The 24143-nt window shown below is 37.0% G+C and overlaps 1 protein-coding gene and 1 long non-coding RNA gene across 2 annotated transcripts; one reads left to right on the forward strand and one right to left on the reverse strand.

Moving 5' to 3' along the window:
• Positions 1-7184: 7184 nt before the first annotated feature.
• On the forward strand, positions 7185-8933 carry LOC131315987 (UDP-glycosyltransferase 89B2-like). Its single transcript, XM_058345255.1, has one exon. The coding sequence runs from the start codon at positions 7304-7306 to the stop codon at positions 8750-8752; it is 1449 nt and encodes a 482-aa protein (XP_058201238.1). The 5' UTR covers positions 7185-7303; the 3' UTR covers positions 8753-8933.
• Positions 8934-10210: 1277 nt separating this feature from the next.
• Positions 10211-14330, reverse strand: LOC131315997 (uncharacterized). The gene is made up of 2 exons (XR_009196959.1): positions 14134-14330; positions 10211-10868 (listed from the first exon to the last, which is right to left on the reverse strand). It is a non-coding gene; the product is annotated as an uncharacterized LOC131315997 (long non-coding RNA).
• Between the last annotated feature and the right edge of the window lie 9813 nt (positions 14331-24143).

A 24143-nucleotide genomic window follows, 5' to 3' on the forward strand; every position in this document is an offset into this window, starting at 1 on the left:
TGCTAAGTTTGATTATACCATTGTGAGTAATCTTTTGCACCAACATTGTTAACTTTAAAAACAATTGACATTTGATTATACCACTGTGGATGGCCTAATAGGTAGCCTACTAGTACCCCCGACCTAATTGATTGTTTTTTTTGAAAGTTTGAGTTATTTTTTAATTGATTATATCTTGTAATTTATCTATTATAAAACAAATCAAGATTTATCAAACAAAGTTCATATTAAATATAAAATTTATTATCAATTTAAAAATACAACTAATTTTTTTATCGAGTATTTTTTTTAAGGAGTATTATTGTTGATGGATGACCTATGATAATAGCGTGTATTTTTGGAAAGGTGGAATTATATCGATCATTTTGAGTGCCACCTCCAAATTTAAATCCCGAATGTATTTTTGGAAAGGTCGAATTATATCGATTATTTTGAGTGCCACCTCCAAATTTAAATCCCGAATTTGACACTGAATTAATCTTGTGTGTCCACTAAGGCTGCAAACGAGCCGAGCCGAGCCGAGTTTTAGAGTGTTCGAGCTCGGCTTGGCAAAAATTTAGTTGGCTCGAGCTCGGCTCGAGCTCGTGACGAGCAGCAGGACTCGAGCTCGAGCTCGGCTCGATATGTATTTACGGAGCTCGAGCTCGGCTCGTTCGGCTCGTTTATGAAACAAATATATATAAATATATATATATATAAATAAATATAAATATGTAAAAATATATATATATATATAAATATATATATAAATATATTATATAATCGAGCTCGCGAGCCAATTCGAGCCGAGTTTCGACTAGCTCGAGCTCGGCTCGTTTATGAAACGAGCCCAGGACTCGAGCTCGAGCTCGGCTCGTTTTTGTCTTGAACCGAGCCGAGCCGAGCCGAGCCGTTATCGAGCCGAGCTCCGAGCCGCTCGCGAGCGGCTCGGATCGTTTGCAGCCCTAGTGTCCACATACATTTTTAAAAACAATATCATATTACAAAAATACAAGTATCGGGCAAATCTGACAGTATTTTCTCCCAAACTCTTGGTTGAGCGGATATTAGATTGTTCAAAACGATAGGCGGGCAAACTTATATAATTTTAAAAATTTGGAAAAATATTACTATTAGTCTAATTAAAAACTTGAAACATGGCTAGGGCAGTCATTTGGACAGTTGAGCTCATCCGTCCTTGAGTTCATTTGGAAAAACATTGAAGTAGAAAAACTTTTCTTCTTCTTGTTATTCTATTATCTGACAAGCTAGTTAAAAAAATATCCCAATGAAATAAAGCCATATATATGTGGCCAACAACTAAAAAATGAACATTTGGGTACAGTTTATGATCTTATTAGCTAATAAGAATAGTATATCCTACAGCTTTAGGGCTTGTTTGATAACTTAAATTCAGCACTTAATATTGAATCAATTAAGTAATAAGTGATTCAGTAAGTTTGATAACCACATTTCATATTACTTAACAAATTAAGTACCACTTAAAATATAGGCTAAAAAGTTGAAAAAAATTAAGTAGCTTTGAGCTACTTAATTGTGGCTGAATTTTTGTATACTTACATTCAACCGTCATACTACCACCACAACCACTTCCACCAACACCTCCACCACTCCACCACCACCACCACTACCACCACCTCCACCACTCCACCACCACCACCTCCACTACCACCACTCCTCCTCCACCATATCACCACCACCACCACCACCACTCCCTGCACTACCACCACCAACTCCACCACCACCACTTCCTCCACCACCACCAGCTCCACCACCACCACTACCATCACTACACCACCACCACCACCGCTCCACCACTCCACCACCATCACCACCACCGCCACTCCCCCACCACTACCATCACTACACCACCACCACCACTCCACCACCACCACTACCACTTCCTCCACCACCACCAGCTCCACCACTCCACCACCACCACCACCACTCCACCACTACTATCATTACACCACCACACACCACCGCTCCTACCACCACCTCCACCACCATCACCACCACCGCCACTCCACCACCACTACCATCACTACACCACCACCACCACTACCAGCACTCCTACTACCTCCACCACTCCCCCACCACCACTCCACCACAATTACCAAAAGTATATTGTGACCGTTAGTAAATTAAGATAAAATTGGAACAAAATTAATTCATCATTTTTTTAATTTAGTACTTAATATATTTATCAAACAGCTTTTCAGCTTAAAAATTTCAGCATTCAGTTTTCAGTACTTAATTTTTCAGCTTTCAATTTCAGTTTTCAGTTTTATCAAACAGCCCCTTAGTGTCTAACTTCTGACTTTATTGTTTTCAAATCCCCTAAATTCCCTCCTATATTTTGGATCCTAGAATCGGTTCATATTTTTTTTACGGCTGAGATTCATGGTAGAAGGGCTAACAATATATTCGGAAAGAATGATACAAATATTTCTACCTTCTATCTAGCTACCTAAAAATATGGAAAGGATGGTACAATGATTTTGGAAAGTCATCACCTAAACGGTTAAGGCTAAACCTATACGGGTATTCCCACGGGATTTTGGAAACGGCAATTTTTTCACGGAAAATGTCTTTCAAGTGGTATGATTCTTCCACACTTTATTTATTTTTTTAAAAATCTATGTTGTTTGAATAATGATACGTATCAGTAATTTAAACCATGACCATGTACTCTTCTACAAATTTCTGTAATCGTTTACCATGATTTGTTGCCTCCACCCTACTTCTAGCTTTGTGATATACTAATCAAATAAGTTGAACCAAGGCTAAGTCCTTACAAAACTAAAGCAACATATGAAGAATTTAGAGATGCACATAATTATGCTGTGAAAACGAAAAGGAATTAAACATGCACACAGCTTCGGCAAAAATTGTTGACTATAATGTTCCAAAAGAAATAGCTATATAGATATAGATATGAACTGAAGCGCCATTTGTTTTGTTGACAAGTTGCATCGGCTAACCAGTAACAGATAGCTTAGAAAGTCTACAACTTTGTTGATGATTTTGAATCGGAATTACATTTCTATAGTGGATGATTTTGAATCGAACTACAGTCTCTATTTAGGAAGAACAACGTAGAAATCAGTACGTCATGGTTTGCCGTTATTTACTTCTTTTTTTGACAGGTTGTATGATATTAATTTTCTTGCTAGATGATTGAAATGGTATATGAATGGAAGCGTCATCTTTTTTTTTTTTGACAAGTTGCATCGGCTAACCGGTAACATATACCAAATTGGCTTTCGCTAGGTTAATTGCCTAGCTTAGAAGATCTACAACTTTGTTATGAATGATTCAGTAGAAGTGAAATTACATTTTTACATTCAATTGAAGGGCTGATTACGTTTTGCCTTTTCTTCTTGATTTTATAAAACTTGATAAATAAAAGCTAGGTGTTGCTATATTATCATTAAGTTTAATTACTGGTTTTGTATTCTTACATTTTGAAGCTTGATTTTTTTTAAACCCATAAAGTGGATTTTGTGATTACAGTTGGGTTTTGCCAGTTATGATCCGTAGTTTGTAGCGTGGTTGAACTGGCTGTGAATTTAAATAGCTGGCGATAAGTGCCTTCAGGTATGGGCGCTTCAACTACTAGTTTGTTAGTTTGTTTATATGCAAATTCAAATTAACCGGTGGATATATTTGAGCTTTTATTTTTTATTTTTACGTAGTTAGAATTTTGCAATTGGGGCCTTGGCCTTCAAAATTGGATATGAGTTGAATACCGATTTTGAGGCACTGACAATTCCTATCTATATAAACTTGATTTCTTTGCATTCAATTCTATATTTGCTTTTAAGTTGATTCCTTTTAGGTTGATTTTCCTACGGTTAAAAAGAAACAATCATTTTTAGATTCATACGCGAAAAAAAAACAACCCTTTTTATAAGAATACACACAATTCTTTGAATAATATTGATGAGTGAAAGAAGACGATGTGTTGAGATTTTTTTGCCCTTGCGTTAAAGAGGTTAGAGGGATATTCAAGAATAATTTTTTGCCCATCAATTCGGAGCAGGCATGCGCTAATGTTTTCATATTTTAAATTTTATGCGATTCAAAAGGCCGAAAATACACAGGTATAGAGATATCAAGGAATTTTGGTACGGAGGAATTAGAAACATACAACGGTGAGTGGATGCGAACTCTTCCATCAAACTTTCATCCATTTTACCGTTCATGATTTTCATCACTATTAATTGTCTATTTTGCCTTTCCATATCTCCATTATTTGCTATTGAACTCATCTTCCTCTCCGTCTTTGCCTCTCCATACCCATTTGACCGATCCCTCCCCTGTCTGCGACGTCTCCGTTGAACTCTCTATCCCTCCCAGCTTCTCCCCATGCCCTCAATTAAGATCGCTGCCCGGCCACCACCTCACCTCCGCAACTACTGCATGCACCAATTCGTACTTAGTGATTCTTAGGGTTTCTGAAGTATGGGCATGGAATAGATCAAATGTTCCTACTACCAAACACCTACACTTCAAAAACTCAAGTTGTCTCATGTCTGTATACCCAACCATAAGCAAATAGGTTATGATCGGTAATACTCCATTTGTTCGAATTTGCTTGTTCACTTTTTGCTCATCTCGAAATGTTTATTTGACCAATTTTAAGTTAAGACTTCAGAAACGTGACGCAACGTATACCAGCCATTCGTATTTCAGATAGTTGATCGATTTCAACAGTGTCAATGGGTAGCCTGACCCTTCTTTAGGGGCGATAAACGAGCCAAACAGGAGATCAAGCTCGGTTTGATAACTTAACGAGCTAGTTTCAAAAATATTTTCAAGCTTAGCTTATTTTTTAGACAAGCCAATGTCGAACGATCTTTAATCAAGCCAAACACGAGCCGATATCAAGTAGTTTGAATTTTTTTTATACGTGCATAATAAGCTGAACGAGCCAAGTAATAGATTGTTCAAGCTTGACTTGAAATCTTAACGAGCTTCAAAAAAGTGTTCAAGCTTGGTTCGATTATGTAACAAATTAATCTTAAACAAGTTTTTTAACGGATGAACACGAACTCAAACTCAAGTAGCTTCGTTCGTTTAGCAGATCTACCCTTTAGAAATTCTCTCTTTTTTTAAACTCTATCTTCTAGTTTTTTTTTTTTGGAGGTTGATAATGCTCCATTTGATGATGTGTGTCTCTGACGTCATTGGCAACTACATGTATCTGTCGCATCTCTATATGGTGGGGCTTTGGTCGGTTTGGGCTAGAAGCTAATTACTATTGTACTGGTTCGTGTTAATAATTTTGGTATTGAACTTCTTGTTCTTTTTTCATTTTTTTTCATATATGAGGGATATTGATGTGGTACATGCAAAAAATTACTCATGAGTGGAATTCGAGCCTAAATTCGGCTCGGTTCGACTCGTTTAAGTTTAATGAGCCCTAACAAACCGAGTCCAAGCCCAACACGAGCCGGACCTAGACCTTACCAAAAATTTTGAACGTTACAAGGTTCGGCTCATTCACGTCCCTATCTGTAATTGTAGATTGTCATACAAAATATTCTCAATTTCTCTCACATTTACGGAGTTAAGTAGTTTTTGGTTACTTGAAGAAATTGCATTTGGCTAAAAATAAACATATATACAAAAACACAAACGATATGTAATATCAAGAGTGCATTTCTTCGGATGAAGATTGTCTCCTCACCTGGCACCACTTGAATCGAAACCCTAGCTCTATCCTTGAAATCAAAGAAACTAGCTAGTTTGGAAGCAAATGCAAAATACGTCTCTCAGTGAAAATGTTACGCCTCTCAATAGTGGGTGCATATCATATCCCAAAAAAAGAGGTGTGTATTTACCTAAACTTCTTTCTAGATTGTCAACAGTAAGTATTTTTCTGTTAATTAGTTAATCACCTCTACCATTTTAATAGAACTAGTATAAACTTTCAAAACCAAGTCATTAAAGGAAGAGTCGGTAAAGTACCAAAATGGGGCTAGTAGAGGCAACAGCTTCAGGGATTAGAACATCAGCTGATTTGCAGAGCATTGAAGTACGGTTGGGAATGGTTGCCTCATCACTTTTGCCGATGATCAAGGCCACACGCTCCTCCTCCCGCGATCCCAGCATCTTTGTTAGGAACAGAATCCCACGGTCCAGTTTTAATTGTTTTTAGGTTATTTTCGGGACCATTTTAATGATCCAAAACATTCGTATTTTAAAGCTTGTCGAAAATATTGATCATAACTCAACCTAACACACATGGTCACACCAATACGTACGTACACCGTTACTCCACCAAATATCCTCGCATATTCCTCGTCTTCCCTTACCCTGCGTTGTGGCATATCATCTCCCTTCTTGACCTGACCCACATGTTTCTCACCCGCGGCCTCAATGTCACCGTACTAATCGCTCCTCCTCATCTCTCTCTCCTCGACCATCTCCTCTCGTCCCATCCCTCCCCTTCCATCCAACTTTTCCTCCAAAAGTAAAATTAGCTTTTCAATATTAATTTTTATGTCTTTTTAAAAAGTTAGAATTTCTAAAAATAAACAAACAAATAGGGATGGTAGGAGTAATGAATTTTGAATTTATTTCTGATGTTATAAAATTACAAGTCGTACAAAAATCAACTACCTAAATCAAATGCCTCGCAATTCTCTTCAATCCAAAAGTAAAATATGATATAAATTCAAGCTTAGTACTGTATAAAATTAAGCATGACAAATACGTTACAAACAATAACGGTATATACCATTTTTTCGTTATTCCAATGAATACGTTCAAAATAGTAGACGACAGAAGATAGTTATCATGGAAAACTTTTCAGTGCCGGTGGGTACCACGTGGTATCCGTTCGACTCATTCAAGCCGTCCATTGCGATTTTAAACAGATAGAATTTGGAGAGAAAAAAAGAAGAGAGAAAATGTTGAGGTGAGATGAGAGGGAAAGTTTCAATCCGAATCGTCTAAAAAGTATATTAAATAGTCCGAATATGCCAAACAAGTACCACGTAAAACATGCCGTAAAATTTGTCAGTTATCATACAAAGATTGTGGGTAGTCCGCGGTCAAAGAGAGCAGAGCAGAGCATCTGCATGCGCAAGCCATGACGAAAAACAGAGTGCCACATGATGTACTTTTCCATGCTTTTCCATTAAACTACTCAATCAATTGACCTTTATGTCAGGCTCAGAGGCTTGCTTGACTCATCTTCAACCAAAACCAAGACGCAATACATACCTAAATTCCTCAACTGTGGTAGTCTCTTTGTTGTAATTTCTGTTCGTTTAGTTTCCAGACTAAAATCATGTCCACACCTGATCATGTTGGTAGCAGCAGCAGCGGTGCACGCATCCTCGTCTTCCCTTACCCTACGCCGGGGCATATCATCGCCCTCATTGACCTCACCCGCCTCTTACTCACCCGCGGCCTCACCGTCACCGTACTCGTCACCCCCAACCACCTGCCCCTCCTCCAACCACTCCTCTCCTCCACCCACGCCTCCACCTCCATCCACCCCTTGGTTCTCTCCCCACCCGAAACACCACCTAACACTAACACTTCTTCACTTCCTGGAATCGTCTCCAGTGTTTGCCGCTACGGCGCGCTCTACACTCCTATCCTCCACTGGTTCAACTCCCACCCTTCTCCTCCCGTCGCCATCCTATCCGATATCTTCCTCGGCTGGACCCACCACCTCGCCACCAATCTCGGCCTTCCACGTCTCGTTTTCTGGCCCTCCGGCGCACTTACCGCCTCCCTTTCGAATCACATGTGGCGCGACCTACCCAAGGTTGGTGATCCGGCCAATCAGAATTCGACCGTTTCTTTTCCAGGAATCCCAAATTTCCCCACATTCCCTTGGTGGCAGATATCCAATACCTTTCGAGATTTCAAGGAAGGGGACAAAGATTATGAGTTCTTCAGAGACGGCATGGTGGCCAACACCAGGAGTTGGGGACTCGTTTTCAACTCGTTCACCGAGTTAGAGCGACTTTACATCGATCATTTGAAGTGCGATTTGGGTCACAACCGGGTTTGGGCTGTTGGTCCGTTGCTGCCTCCACTTGACGACGTAACCGGACCTGCCAATCGTGGTGGGTCCAGTTCGGCGCCAACTGACAAGTTGATGGCGTGGCTTGACTCGAAGCCGGGTGACTCGGTGGTTTATATTTGTTTCGGTAGCCGAGTTGTTCTGACGAGTAAGCAAGTGGAGGTTTTAGCGGCTGCGATTGAGTGTAGCGGGGTGCATTTTATTTGGTGCGTGAAAAAGTCTGGTAGAGGAGACGCGGAGGGTGATGCTGGTTTCATTCCGGATGGGTTTGAGGATCGTGTGGGAGGAAGGGGTTTTGTAATCAGGGGATGGGCCCCACAAGTGACGATATTGAGGCACCGAGCTGTGAGTGTGTTTGTGACTCACTGCGGGTGGAACTCGGTGCTCGAAGGACTCGCCGCGGGCGTGTTGATGCTGACGTGGCCAAGGGGTGCGGACCAGTTCACCAATGCTAAGTTGCTGGTGGACCAACTCGGAGTTGGGTTTCGAGTCTGTGAAGGAGGAGAGCAAAACATTCCGAATCTGGACGAGTTGACAGGGTTGCTGGCCGAGTCAGTTGGTGTGAATCGGGCAAAGAGAGAAGGGGTTGTGCGGCTGCATGAGGAGGCCTGGAATGCTGTTAATGGAGGAAGCTCAGCTAGAGATTTGGACAAGTTAGTCAAAGAACTCAACTTGCTCGGAGCATCCACATTTGACTCTTGAAGATTTTGTATTTTATACATGTATGGTTATTAAAATCTTACATACGGAATACATATCCTACGATTCGTATCGTCTCCTTTCAAATACGATATGTATCCCAGACTGTATTTTTTTTGTACAGAAATCTTACGATACGGCGACGTATCCTACGATATAATAGCGTATCCCAATTCATAGCATATCCTACGATTACTTACAAAAGAACAAATCATACCATATTTTAAGGTGTGGAACACCAAACACATTATGATCTTTTCATCTAATTATGGTCGTATCCAATTCATTTAAAAGAAACCCAAACCCAAAGCTCGAATAAAAGAAAGAACGTATTTCGATCATGTTTTGCGTGAATCTGATAATGGCTCTTTTCTCTTCCCTTAACCTCAGGCACCAGAAAGTGTCAATGCGATAGACCCTACCTGAAAGACTTGGATTTTTTCATCCTAAAAACAGTTTTTTCATACATAAAACACTTATTTTTCAAATATACACCGAAATTTTAGATTATTATTAATATAACTATTAGAGCATCCGCAATATAATAATCAAAAGTGAATAATCAAAATTTGCCACATCAGCTTTTGATTATTCATTTAGAGGGTCGCTAAAATTAGTAATGTAAAGTCCCATATTGTTACTTTTGATTATTCAAATGTCCAAATTTGATTATTCGTTTGGAGGTTGCTAACTTTGATTACTACAATGTAAGCATTTTTTTAAGCACACGTTGCTAAATTTAATAATCTTTTGATTTTGATTATTACATTGTGGATACTCTTATTTATTACATATTAGCTTGTTAACGTATCTTACGATATGCGATACGTATCTCTATACGATTCGTAAAATGAAATAAACGATACACAATACGTTTTCGATTTGAAACTACTAGTTTTATATGTCAAAAAATAGGAGTAAAAAAATGTTTGTTAGAGAGTTAGGCAGAGTAGAAAGAAGTGGCACATTTGACATTTTTAGGATTCTTTAGTATTAGTTGAGGAGAATCATAACTTTCACATTCACCGAATTGTTAACCACAATCCCTTTTGAGCCAGGATTGACTGGCTAGAGACCACGGGCGAACCAACGCTCGAGGAAGTACGCCTCGCCTTCCATCACTACCGCTCTTCACCCCTCCAATGAAATTTCTTTGGTTTACACCAATTCAGAAGTTGTGGATCCCGTTGGATATGCCGGTGGCATTTGGCATTTGGCATTTGGTTTTGCCACGTGCGTTGCACGTGGAATGTACTTTTAGCCTTCTGTTGACATTTTTATTTTGTTTGGAGCAGCACCTCCAACTAACACTTGAAAAAATGGTTTTCAACATTTCCGAAAAAAAAAGTTCCAGCAATGAACTACCACTTTCAGAAAGTAAAGATCATAGAAGTTGTAGTTTCAGCAGCAATTTAAATAATGTAGTGGCAGTTCCAAGCAGTTGCAGAAAACAAATTCATCAAATGAAGAACTTTTTCATAATTGAAAATGCAGAATTGATACCACAACAGTGTCATGACAGAAAATGATACCACATTAGTCCCCTAGAATTGACGCCAAATGTAGTTCCGTAGCAAAAAAACAAATATCGTTTAAGGGAAAAAACTCATAGCAAAAACGTTCTAGGGGAAAAATTACATGACAGCGTTAATTCCTTGAAATCCTACTTCGCTAGCTATTTCTTGTTTTCCTTCAGTTTTCTTCCCTCAAGCCTCAATCCCGACTTCATTCCATCCTCTGTCATTGAAATTAGTTAGATACCCCCACAACCAAAAAAAACAAGGAAAAAAAGGAAAAGTAAAAGAAAAGGAAAGGAAAGGAAAACAAAAGCAAAATCAAATGAAGCAGAATTTCACATAAATTTATGTAGAAAACAGAATCATCATGAGAATGAGATAACTTATTAAGTCATTGTGAAATCTATAGGGACAAAACATACAAAGTAATCTGGAGGACAACAACATAAAAGGGATGCACATATAGAGAAAGAGGGGATAGTTTGGATTTTCAAGCAGGCAAGCATTTTTTTTATTCCAAATGCCACCTTGCCAGAGAAAGAGGGGATAGTTTGGTACCGGTCCTTCACCATATATACCAAATTCTTAGAATAGAATAGTACCTGCAATGAGAACATTTAAAATGAAAGAAAATGAGGTGCATGGAAACAGGAAGTCATGGATTAGCAATGACAATTCAAGAAGTTGGTGATGTTTGGGATCTCTGGGTTATAAAGAGGCTTGGAGAGGCACAAGCCTTTTTGCATTCCAAACATCGCTTCAAAGCTATAAAGCGCTGATACTCCTAGCTGCTCGCCGAATCCATGTCAAACACTCTAAGGACACACAACACACTGTGGACCCGAGGGGACATACATGAGACACTCTACGTGCAGCATCCAATAAGTTTAATTATTTTTCAGCCGGGGACACCCATGTCACAATTTCGGTATGGACCGCAACATGAGAGGAATCAATATATGACATTGAAAGCTTATTTTGGGGGTATAAGATTCCAAAAATATGAGGAAAAAAGCAAGAATAGATAAATTAAGATCAAATGAAACCATTGTTCAACTTGAGAAAATTTAAATTGGAAACAATGAGAACTGTAAAATACTATTAGTTCTGGTTATTTCCGAATGGAATGTACATATCACTAATACCTAAATATCTATCCTTCTACATAAACACTATTTGATGTGTTTCCTATTGTTTCTGTGTCCCCATTTATTCAAAATTGCCATGTCCTGTATTCGAGTCTGTGTGAATATTCAAGTTCGTGTCCATATCAGCTTGGAATTTACCTGAGGTCTTAAGGCATCTTAGCTAGACTTGCTTACATGTACGTATCTGTAGCTAGTGGGTGGAGCTGTAATTAGCAAAGCCAAGTGGTAAACATTTTCATTAACTCCACAATATGTAAAGTGGTAGAACAATTTTAAATTACACCTACCGAAATAAGGCTTCCCCTAAGGTAGAGTCTATCCAAGAATAGGCAACTGCTATTTTTTGAAGTCCCCACTACAAAAATTATTCGAAAAAAAATAAAGCAAATTTGAAACATTACTGAAGTTTCAACATTAGTAGACTTGACATATCTTAATATCCGCATGAAAGCAACATGTGTAAGTGCAGATATGTTTGCAGAATCCCAAATCCTCGGTAGTTCTAAAAAATTCCGTGGGCTTGGGGAACAGAGGGGCTTTGCGGTACCACAAGTGAAATGTAAGAATTTTTTTGAAAGTATATACATAGTAGAATCTATAATCAATAAGGCTTTTTACCACTAGGTATAGAAAATAGAAAGTATTTCCCACCAAGTCACCTCCAATTAATAAAACACTAAAACTCTATAAAAGTACCTAAAACCTGAAAGTGCCTAAATCCTAAGATACTCCATGAAAATGCCCAAACCCTAGGGCACCCTATAAAAGTGCCTAAACCATAGGGTATCCTATGAAAATGCATAAACCCTCGAGTACGAAAGTGTCTAAATCGCTAAAACCCTATGATAGGAAAGTGCACCATAAAACCCCTATGCAAGTACCTAAACCTAAACCCCAGGGCTCTATGAAAGCACCTAAACTTAAACCCTAGGGTACCCAATGAAAGTGCCTAAATCGCTAAAACCCTATGATAGAAAAGTGCATCCTAAAATCCCTATGAAAGTGCCTAAACCTAAACCCTAGGGCTCTATGAAAACGCCTAAACTTAAACCCTAGGGTATCCTAAACCCTAAAATCTTAGGGCACCCTAAAACCCTAAGGTGTCCTAGGGTGACACTTCTATTAATGGTAAATGTATTTTGTAAAAAGTAGACCTAGTGGTAATTAAGTATTCTATCTTACCTTAATGGAAAATACTTTTTATTTTCTGTACCTAGTGGTAATAACCCAAAAATCATAGGGTGTCCTAGGATGGCACTTCTATTAATGGTAAATGTATTTTGAGTGGACCTAGTGTTAATTAAGTATTCTATCTTACCTTAATGGAAAATACTTTTTATTTTCTATACCTAGTGGTAATAATCTCGATCAATAACACCTTTTATTGCACTTACCAATGGGTTGTCACTTAGTTTGGTGGCCTTCCGGAGGGCAATTTGGCGATGTCATTTGTGTTTGTCCAACAAAGAAATCCTAACCATGACTGATGTTTTGAGATGTGTCATGAATGTTGAGTTTCCACTTCCTATTTAGCAAGGTGTTTTAAGTATATCTACTCTCTGTTCAGTAGTAAATGTAGCATATTGTTTCCTTTGCAAATGTCTCGCTTAACAATTTCATCTGCTCTAAGCCATTCCGAACTTCTATTTTTTTCCATCAACTTCTAGCACAAAACGTGTACTTCGGAGGTAGTTGTATTGTGTCTATTGACAATCCCTCTTATAAGCACGATAACTTACTCCTAAGATTAAAATGCATCAGATCATCCATCGAGTCAAGGGAAAATTGGGTTAAACACTAACACAGCCTACATAACTGATGGGTAAATCATGTAAACTAGTATAAGAACTCCCAAAACAGAAATTTCATCAACCATCTCCAATGACGAAAGAATTGAGCCTTAACAATCTTTCCACCCTAAAAGATCTGTACTTGAAAACAAAATAGTAACCTTGGAAATTTAAATTACACATTATAGTGTGTTGACTTTGGTACATTGGTTGTGTTGACCTTTACCTACCAGTGTATAATCAGTTACCATCACTAAGAGGAGAATGAGGATAACCACACCCTCAACAAACGGGTTAAACGTATCTAATCCTATTCAAGTTAAAAAGTAAAATATTGACTTAAAAGACAACATACGCATAATTATAATGATGCTATGAAATTTGGATAAGAACTCACAAATAAACGTTAGAATTGTTTGACTTCGATTTTCATTCAATTCAAAACAAGCACTGTGGATTTTAGTGCCAAAAAATGCTACGAACCTTTAGGAAACTTTAAGTGTAGAATTCAAGGGAAAAACGCAAGCAAAGCAAAACACAAAATTTCTTATGTTCGCCTACAAATTAAAGGTTTATAATCCAATTAAACCTAACATGTCAAATTGGTTACTCAATGAAGCTCCCAACTCAAAAGGCAAACAAGACTTATATTGGCACACATATTCTTTGGTGGATTTGCAAATTCAGGTAGATGACTTAGTGTCCACCGAAACAAATTAAGCGCCTATTAACATCTACTGTTAGGTCCTCTTTCTCTTTGTTTGGTTTCTCTTGGCAGTGTTATCTTGAATGTCGTCTGCGAAACTTGTTTGGATTATAATCGATGGTCATAGAAGCAATTCATCAAACATCTTAAGTGCAATAACTATTTGGCATGACCAACAATATCCAAACCCAACATTAGATTAACACGTTTTAGAAATGGTTACCATTTCAAATCAGTAGAACACTGGCTGGAAGAGATTGCAAGCACCGAAGGAGCCGTGTTGCGCTGTGTGCTGCTGTTGTGCGTGTCATCCGTAGAAGTCCCTCTGGAGCAGCCGGTGCATTTGATGTTGCATTTGGTGTCTGATGTCAACTTACAGTTGTGCACCGGGTTTGGAATTTGGAGGCGCGACTGTGCAAGAAATGTTTCAGTGCTGGGTGGGCACGGGACACGTGGTGCCCGTGCCCAATCTCGGCCGTCCAATGAAGTGTTGGACAGTTCAGATCTGTTCGGCTGCCGAGGGGTATTTTAGTCATTTCACACTTTAAAATTGTCGAACAGATCTGAGCCGTCCAACACTTCATTGGACGGCCGAGATGGGCACGGGCACCACGTGTCCTGTGCCCACCCGGGACTGAAAATTTTTCCGCAAGAAATGGGATTGGAGTTGCTTCGTTTGTCATTTTGGTGTCGTTTGGGAACATTGCAATAGTTGAAGTTGCATGGACGTTGGCCTTTGGGCGGGTTAGTTATTGAAGATGTTTTGAAAGGGTATTTTTGGGAGACAAAAAGTAGGAAACACTTTCTTTCATACATTTAAAAGAAGTAGTAAAGATTAAACGTAAACTCAACATTAAGGAAGTATTATGAGGTTGACAAATCATGAAAGAGAATAAATTTTTTACACCGCTGGTGTAAACATTTGTTTCCTCCAAATCAATAACATCGCGCCACATTGCAAAACAATGGTCCCAATCAATAGAACATGGCAACATGGCGCAATATAATTAATTTGGAGGAAACAAATGTTTGCACCGGTGGTGTAAAAAATTTATTCTCATTATGAAAACTACTTGTTCAGCATTCCATTTTTTCTTGTCACGTAACTTTGTTGATAAGAAAGCTAGGCCTTATTTTTTCTTTTGATTTCTTATTTTTCGTTAATGGTAGAATCTTTAAACAAAGTCTCCATGGACTATCCACGTTTTTTTTTTTTGTTTTACACCTCTTAACTCTGCCTCAGCCAGGCTTGGGCATAATAGCAAAGCTAGTACAAGTATTACTAGCATAACAAAAATGTCTTCCTCGTCTTAGTTTTAACCAAAACAAAAAAGAGCTTCGCATAAATATAACTTGCGGATGACTTTGGTACAGTAGAGTTCCATGACAAGAGGTTCGTGATGCTAAAAAATATAAGAGAAAGAGTACAAATTATCAATCACAGAATAGGACCTAAAAATTTAACAAAACTTACTTACAATGACAGGTTTTTGACAAAAACTCGTACAAAAACAAGAGAAATAATACCATTTTACCAAAATGATCAGCCATTGTTGACTTGTTAGACGAGGACATTGTGGTAGTTTCTAGCTCAAACTCGAGATTTAGTCTCTGTAATAAACGAGCAGAGCTGTCGACAAGCCAAATGATATTAGCTTTGAAGGAACTGACTTGAAAATGGAAACATCTATTACCACAGTATTTATGTGGGTAGATGTATGAGTGTGCTTTAGATGTTTTACCGGTAAATGGAGCATTAATGGGCTAATAGTAAAGGCCCAGAAATACTAAGGCATTTATGAATTCCGACCATATATTTTTAAATTCTTGTGTAGGTATACAATCGTCAAAGAGCTAGGCCAAGGGTTTTTCAGGAAAACGTGGCTTGTCTCCCAATCGGGAAACGAAATGAAAAGTTGTCCTGAATCTGATTAAGGTAGAATTCTCAATGTTATATTATCTATTTTAGATGTTCATAGTTTGGGAAAAAAACATAATTAGTCCTACAACTCTCACTAGCTTCATTGTTTGTTAGAGACAAGTATATGGCACATGAGCTTCTATTCCACTGGATTGAGGGAGTGTCCTTCGGACAGATGATTTTGAAGAGTGGGGAACACGTTGGTCGATTTGTGGAGTCGTTTGACGACAAGAATGACATATACATTGCTTCATTTTTTGAAAGAATTTCACTTGAGGACCTAATATACGATATCAAAGGAACGAGGCTAAAACGAAGCAACTGGTGAATTTGGTTGAGAAAAACTGATGGGGGGAAAGATCAAGAAAAACTTCTTTTCCAATTGGGAAGCGCTAAACATGTTATGTAAAGTCTTATAAATGAAACAGTTTCACCTTATATAGTTCTTCTATTGTTCTCTTCGAGTTCTGAGTTTCTCTGATTTGCTTCGACTTCAGCGAGTTTCTTCGGCCGGGTTTTTGGAATATTTAATGGTTTATATGTATATGCGTATATATGTGTGTATATATATGATTTTTGTGATTTTCTAGAGGCAAATGGCTAGACTATTGGGTGTTGCACTTGTTTGGTGGCTAGCTGAGACACTTTTCCTAACCAAAATGACTAAAAACATGGTTAGGTTGTTCAAGATGCTCAAAGTGGTGCCGGAGGCAACCAATGCTGTTGTCTCCTTATTGTGAAGTAAAGCCATACTTTAAGTTGATTTATTGCAAAGCATACATTTTCAGATTGTTTACCTTTATATAGCCTTCCACCTCCACAATGGTGGGTTAGGATCGACTTGATCTTACGATCAACGTAAGCTCTCCTGAAGGATCTTAATAATATCTAGAATACTTTTTCTACGATATTTTATAATCTTCTTGAATGTTCTAATAGTATGTAGTAAAATAATATTCTTATAGAATACTTAGGAACAATCCGAACAACTTATAAAAATTCTGGAGTCTTCAAGGTTCTTTGTATATTGAACATTGCCTTAATTCCATGTGTTGCTTTCTTCAATTAAGCTTCTCGTGACATTCTACCTCGAGATCTCCCTGTGACACTCTACCTCAAGATTTGTGGCCATAGTTACCTAGTCAATTGCATGTGTGTACTCAATGAGCTCTACGATTTGAACCCAACAGGGCCGACAACCAACTATACGTGCAAACTGCCGACAAGCCATGTCCAATATTAATTATACTGACACAGCGGAGCAGAATTAACAAATAGATTAGTTACGTAGCAATCCAAACGAATGATAAACTCGAGTCCACGAGAGAAAAAGATAAAGTCTGAATATTATAGCAAAATCCTAACTTAAAAATGAAGTTTTCAAAAATTTGGGGAAAATAATAGAATTAAAAAAAAGAAAGAAAAAACGGGACTTTTCCATAAAGAATCAACTGAAACTGAAATACGGAATCATAGTCTAAGGGGTTGTTTGATATCTCATATTCAGCACTTAAAACTAAAAGAATTAAGTAATAAGTGATTAAGTAGGTTTGATAATCACATTTTACTTTGCTTAACAGATTAAATGCTATTTAAAATATGATATAAATAGTTGATAAAAATTAAGTAGCTCTAAATTCTTATATGCTTACATTCAACCACCACCACCACTGTTGTCACTCAACCACCACTACAATCGCCACCACTTCACCACCATCACTACTCCACTACCACGCTGTCACCACCACAACCACCATCACTCCACCACCACCAAAACGCCACCACCACCATCACCCTACCACCACCAACACTGCCACCGCCACCACCACCATCACTCTACCACCACCACAACTACCATGCCACCACCACCACAACTACTCCACTACCACCACCACCACTACACTACCACCACTACCACGCTACTCCACTCCACCCCTACCACTATCACTCCACCACCGCCACTACCACGCCACCCTTACCACTATTACTATGCCATCGCCACCGCCGCCACCACAACGCCACCATTGCACTACCATCATTTCACCGCCAGTATCACACCACCATCACTCTACCTCCATCACCAACACCAGCACAATCACAAAATTAACTAGAATCAAAACTAAATTTAATTCATCAATTTTTAATTCAGTATTTAATATGTTTATCAAATAGTTTTTCAGCTTAAAAAATTTAGCTTTCAGTTTCAATTTTCGATTTTATCAAACAGCCCCTAAGAGTTATTAACGATTTAATACTTTCCTGAAACGGCAAAGAGCATAAATTGAAGGCCTTAACAAAGGAATTGGGCCAAAAAACACTATGGCACACAACTTAGGGTGGTGAGCCTTGACCGCAACACGAAAATAAGTTAGCCCATCAAGTTTGGACCCGATCCGAGCTCGTCCAAAATTTGCCAACTCAGGGAATTTGCAATTAAGCAATGTTTGGGCTTCCGAGGATTCGACCGGTCCAATTGCTCATGAAATTGGGCCACCACGTGTTCTACATCATTTATACATCGAGCAATCCTCGTGTCCTTTTTTTTTTTGTTAAAATTGAGAAGATTGTATTAATAAATATCTAGTGGCACTTAAAAAACGGAGATCATTGCAAAGAACTTGGACAAAACTAAACTAATCGTCTAACAAATACAAAATGAGAAAATCACAAGGCAATCGATATCTTTCCTCCTAATTCAAACATAACACTACAAGAAAAATTAAAATTGGTGACGAAAAAGTGGCGACGGAATTTAATTTCGTCACTAAATGAGTATATTTGGCGACGAAAAAATAAATTCGTCACTATTTTGATAACTTCCGTGACGAAATAATTTCGTCACCAATTATACCTATTTAGCAACGAAAAAAATATTTTCGTCACCAAAGGTATCCATTTGGTATGAAATACATTTTTTGTTGCCGAAAACTTAAAAAATGTGACGAAATTATTTTTCGTCGCCAAAGATAATCATTTGGTGACAAAAAATATATTTCGTCGCCAAATGAGAGCAATTTAGTAACGAAATATTTATTTCGTCACCAAATGCTTAACTTTGGTGACGAAATTATTTTTTGTCACCATTTTAACGCTTTCAGCGACGAAAAATATATTTCGTTGTCAAATGGGCACCTTTCGTGACGAAATTTATGAATTGCGCTTTGTTACTAAAAGTATTTCGGATGTAACTCTTTACTAAAAACTCTGATTGAGATAATTCAAATTGGGTTTGAACAATAACTCAATTGCCTACAACTTTCATGTTTATCAAATTTGCTAATTTTAATGTTTAAAGGTTCAAAATTACATTCGAAATATATTTTCATATTAAACATATGTGTTATATATTAGATATTTCAAATGTTTATTGAAAAGTGTGTGTAGTGCAGTTGGTTAGAAATTGCGCGAAAAACTCATTGGACTCGGGTTCGAAACCCAGCAGGAGCAAGAAAGAATGATTTTTTTTTCCATATGAAAGCATTTTTTGCAACGAAAAAATTCGTCACCGATGTGTCAAAGAATGATTTTTTTTTCCATATGAAAACATTTTTTGCAACGAAAAATTTCGTCACCGATGTGTCACATTGGTGACGAATTTTTTCGTCGCTAAAAAGAATAATTGATGACAAAAAATTTCGTCATCAAAAAGCACAATAAGAGAGGAAAAAAATTTCGTCACAAATTATTCACTTTTTGGTGACAAAATATTTCGTCATCAAAAGGCACTATAGGTGACGAAAAATAGATTTCGTCACTAGGTAGGAATCCTCGACAACCTTTAGTTGACAAATTATTTTTCGTCACCTATTTTATTTGTGACAAAAAATATACAATTTGTGACGATTTTCATTCATCACCCAATTGAATTTTTGTTGTAGTGTAATCTGACGCAACAGCAATACTTTACCTAACATGTCGCAATCCGATATTAGCTTTAAGGGCAAGTGAAAACAAAGTTGCGATATTTAAGGATTTTTTTGACCAACAGTAGAACCGAATTACTTCTATGTGCTTCAAGTGCTTAATTGCCTTATTTAATGATTTGATGGGCCGGTATATATAAATAAATTATAATAACGTGGTTTCAATAACATGTTAGACTTTTTGATTTTTAAAAGGCATACTCATGACTCATGTGACCAATTACCATGAAATAATTTAGAAAATTCAGTATGAGAAGTTGTCATCAACTTGTGTGGTCGCTATTATGCTATTTTAAGTCAGGTTTCATTCTGTTAAGAAAAATAAATTTTATATTTTTTAAATAAGCACTTATTTTTAAATTAAAAGTGATCTATCATGAGAGAATGACTTATCTCGTAAAACAAAAATATAAGTATTTAAAAAATAAGAATCTTAGCGGAACAAGGACAATTGTACTTTGTATTTCGAATCTATTTCTTTCTTGATCACAGAAAAACCAAAAAAGAAGAAGAAGAACTTGCTAGAAAAAATTGAGGGGCAATTTTCACACTCCAAAATTTACTATCTGGCATCTGCACTCCAAAAACGGTGTGAAAAATCAATCCCTATATATAATTAATTTGCGCACTCCACTTTTGAAGTGCAAATGATAACTTTTGGAGTGTGAAAGTCAAATTTTCTCCATAACTTTTGAACTACTTGAATAACAAAAGTAGTTCTTGGGTCCCATGAACCTAGCGAGTCAATTTTCTCACTATTTGATAGTCAATCATCCATAATGGTGGAACCGATGAAGCCCCGTTCCAAAAACCTTCTAAAAAAATAAGTAAATGAAAGAATATTTTTAATTTAAATGAAAAATATTTTTTCATTTTTAAACTAAAAAATAATGTAAATAAAAAATTTTTTTTTATTTTTTTTACATCGTATAAAAGATCTCATCGAGATCTTTCAAATAAGATCTATAATGCATATTTTTAGATTTCAATAAATTTATAATTTTTGAGCTTGAAATTACCTTCTTAAAAAATAAGAATCTTTTTTAAGTTCTAGAATGGGGCCTGAGTTGTCCCCCAAAGCATACTTTTTCTATTGACAATAAGGATAATGATATAAGACGTGTATTATCGCGTCCAATGTGGTCAGCATAATAAATGATACTACCTCTTATGAATCCGGCTTCTCTGTACTTGTACTTGAACTGTAGAGAGGTCTCTGTCATTTTATAGTAGCCATTCATTTTTTGCATTTAGCGGTCCGGTTTTAAAAAAAAAAACTCTTTTCTTTGAAAGAATTTTGCTAAAATTTGAATCGTTAAAAATACTTTTGAATAGCTAGGATCACAAGAACGGCACTCTACAATCCAACAACAAACTACAGAGAAGCCAGATTCATCTCCTGTTGCAGGTTCTCAATCCTTGCCAACTTGAACGCTAAAGTCAAATGATTATGACTTGCACCGGTAAGGCAACAAATGCGCAGATAAAGATGGCTAAACACCGTTGTGACGTACAATCTTTAGTTACTTTTAATTCTGTTCTACGGAGTAGTTTTATTTCCAATGACTCTAATATATGGAGTGAAATACCCTAGTGGCTAGAACTCTTGTCTACTATTTGTTAGGTTTAATGCAGTTCCATTTCAAAAAAAAAAACCCTAGACTCTGTCTTCTATATGTTAGGTTTAATGCCTACTATATGTTAGGTTTAATGTAGTTAGCCAAAGATTTGGAAAGAAAAGTAGCTCTTCTCATGGAATGGCCGAGAGCCACACTTGATCAAGCATGCAGGCTCACTTAATTACAGGCCCGACCAAACTTTTCCTAGATTTTTCGACATGTTCTTTTTGGTTGTTTTTTTTTTTTTTATTAAATTTGGTTAAATTTCTAAATCATGTTTTCCGTCTCTATGAGAAGAAGTACAGAATTGAATAAAATGTAGCAAAAAATTGAAAAAAAGTTCACATAAAACGACAAAAAAGACCCACAAAGACAATGAGCTAGCTAGTACCCTTGCGCTGGAAATTACACCTCAGTGATACATGGAAGTGTATGAAAATAAGAACAAATACGAGAACAAAACTCACAAACTCGCTTTGTAGAGAAAGCTCTCTGTTTTTCTTGTTATTCAAACTCGACCAATTTTCCCTAGGAGGCTTACAACGCTTATTTTATAGCAATGCATATGAAATTCCACTCTAATTTGAGAACGCGCAAGTAAATAACATAACTCCACGAAGAATAAATAAATCCAGCCTGACAAAATGTCATTTTTAATATGCTTGTGATTCGCAAAATATTTTCAGATGTTTGTGTTTGTAGCAATGATGTATATATATCGTCGAATGAATTTCTTTTTCTATAGCAAATTTCGTATCATAGAAATTTAATTTGTTGTTTACGTTGTTGCCACCCCTGACCTCAAAACCTAGAGCCGCCCCTGATTGATGGAAATATTTTTGAAGATAATTAACCTTTTCTTTCACTTGCTCAAGACCCTGGCCTTCTGCTAAAACAAATTCATTAGTAATTGATGTTCCTATTGAGAAACAGGTTATGGGAAGTGTTCTTCAATTCCCTTTGGTACTTGTGAAAATTGTAGAGTTACTGATACTATACCCTGTCCTTCTGCTTTTTGCCGGTGTGCCCCGTGAAATTCTAGAGTTACTGATACTATACTCGTACATCTTAAATTTTACGGTCTTGATGATGTAAACGTTCCGTGAAAAAGAAAAAAAAAAGGATGATGTAAACGACATGTGATGTATCCTACAACATATGTATTCAAGTCCCATGCATGCGGAGGTTTGTTTTTCTAGCACCTAGTGTTAGAATAGTTAGATTAACATTTTAAAAGAAAATTTGAATTCGAACATCCTTTCTTTTGGCCACTAAGTGCACTTCTAATACCGTTAGATCAAATTAAGGTCTCTTGACTACATGATAGGATTTGTATATATATGGAGCATGATCCTCTCCCGCGGTATTAATTAGAGGGTCTTGTTCGGTCTGTTGTGGGCCTCTTTCATGTCGATTTTAAGTTTTAACTGATCGAAATCCTTCATTAATTTTTAATCCTCATCGAGAACAACAATTACACAATAAAATCAATATTCATTTGATATAAAAATCCGTACATCACAGAAATTAGGCTATTTAGCTATCGCAACCCAAGTTTTAGGAGATGAGCTCCCTTGCACACTCCATCTTTCTGTAACCTTCCGAACTTCTATTTTGTGCTGTCTATTTTTAACCTGTAAGCCTGTGAAACGGCTGTATGAGGGATTAGTTCGAGATGGATGGAAGTTAGCTGGGGACATCCTGTATTACCAAAAAAAAAAAGTAATTGATTCAGCTATTTATTGAAAAGTTATTATTTTTTCTTCCTCACAATATATACGATAAACGATTAGAACCACCGTAAACAATAAGGACCATAAGGGTCAATTTGATTAGCGAGAAAAACAAAATAGAAAGTGAAGCGAAAGAAAAGAAAAAGAAATTTTTTTCAAGAAAATAATAGAGAAAATAAGATATTCTTGTTTGAAGGGAATAAAATTGCCGAAATTAGAAGAGAAAATGTGGAGGGAAGAGGACAAAGAAGAAAGTTAGAGTAATTGCTATTGATTTTCTCAAAAAAATAAAATTTTCCTTCACATTTTGTGAGAAAAAGTAAAGCAAGTTCTTATGCTTTAGAGGGTTGGACAGAAAAATTCATTTTCTATCAGTTTCTAAGATATTCTTATTTAAGTGAAGACAAAAAAAATATGTGTTTTTTCTTTTTCTTGTATTTTCTATCATTATATCGCTAATCAAACGGACCCTAAGGTCCATGTGATAAAAACAAAGAAAAAGAGTAAATAAATAAGGAGTATTACCGAAGGCTTAATGCAATTGGTCAGTCATTGCCTCTCATTTGTGGAAAGTTTTGGGTTCGAGCCCCACAGAGGGCAGACCCTTTAGGGGACCAGGGTTATGGATAGCTTCTGGTCTTCCTGTGCTAACTCTAACACCTCCACTAACCCCCACTGATGTATATATCGCCGTGACAAAAAAAAAACCTAACAATTTCCTTTCTCTATCAAAAAAGAAAAACCCCACTTTCAGGTTCCTAATCACGTCCACGTCATTTTCAGGTTGGGTCCATTTACCAATTTTGACTAAAATTATTTCACATTTCAAAATTTGATCAGATTCATATTTTGCATTCCCAATGATACAACTAACAATATTAAAATGGTTTTATTTTACGTGAGATTATTCTCAGTTTGTTTGGAACACCGTCACATAATGCTTTTGATCATTTCAAAACTACACATTTTCGTTGAGTCTACAATTAATGTATGAACCCCATAAAATATGTGGTCCTTAAATGCTCTTAAACCGACTA

This window comes from Rhododendron vialii, chromosome 1a, assembly GCF_030253575.1.
Source record: "Rhododendron vialii isolate Sample 1 chromosome 1a, ASM3025357v1".
In the NCBI taxonomy this organism is placed as follows: Eukaryota; Viridiplantae; Streptophyta; class Magnoliopsida; order Ericales; family Ericaceae; genus Rhododendron; species Rhododendron vialii.

What these genes read in the sequence shown, in the direction of transcription:
- LOC131315987 (XM_058345255.1), top strand. Translation starts at nt 7,304, where the DNA reads ATGTCCACACCTGATCATGTTGGTAGCAGCAGCAGCGGTGCACGCATC.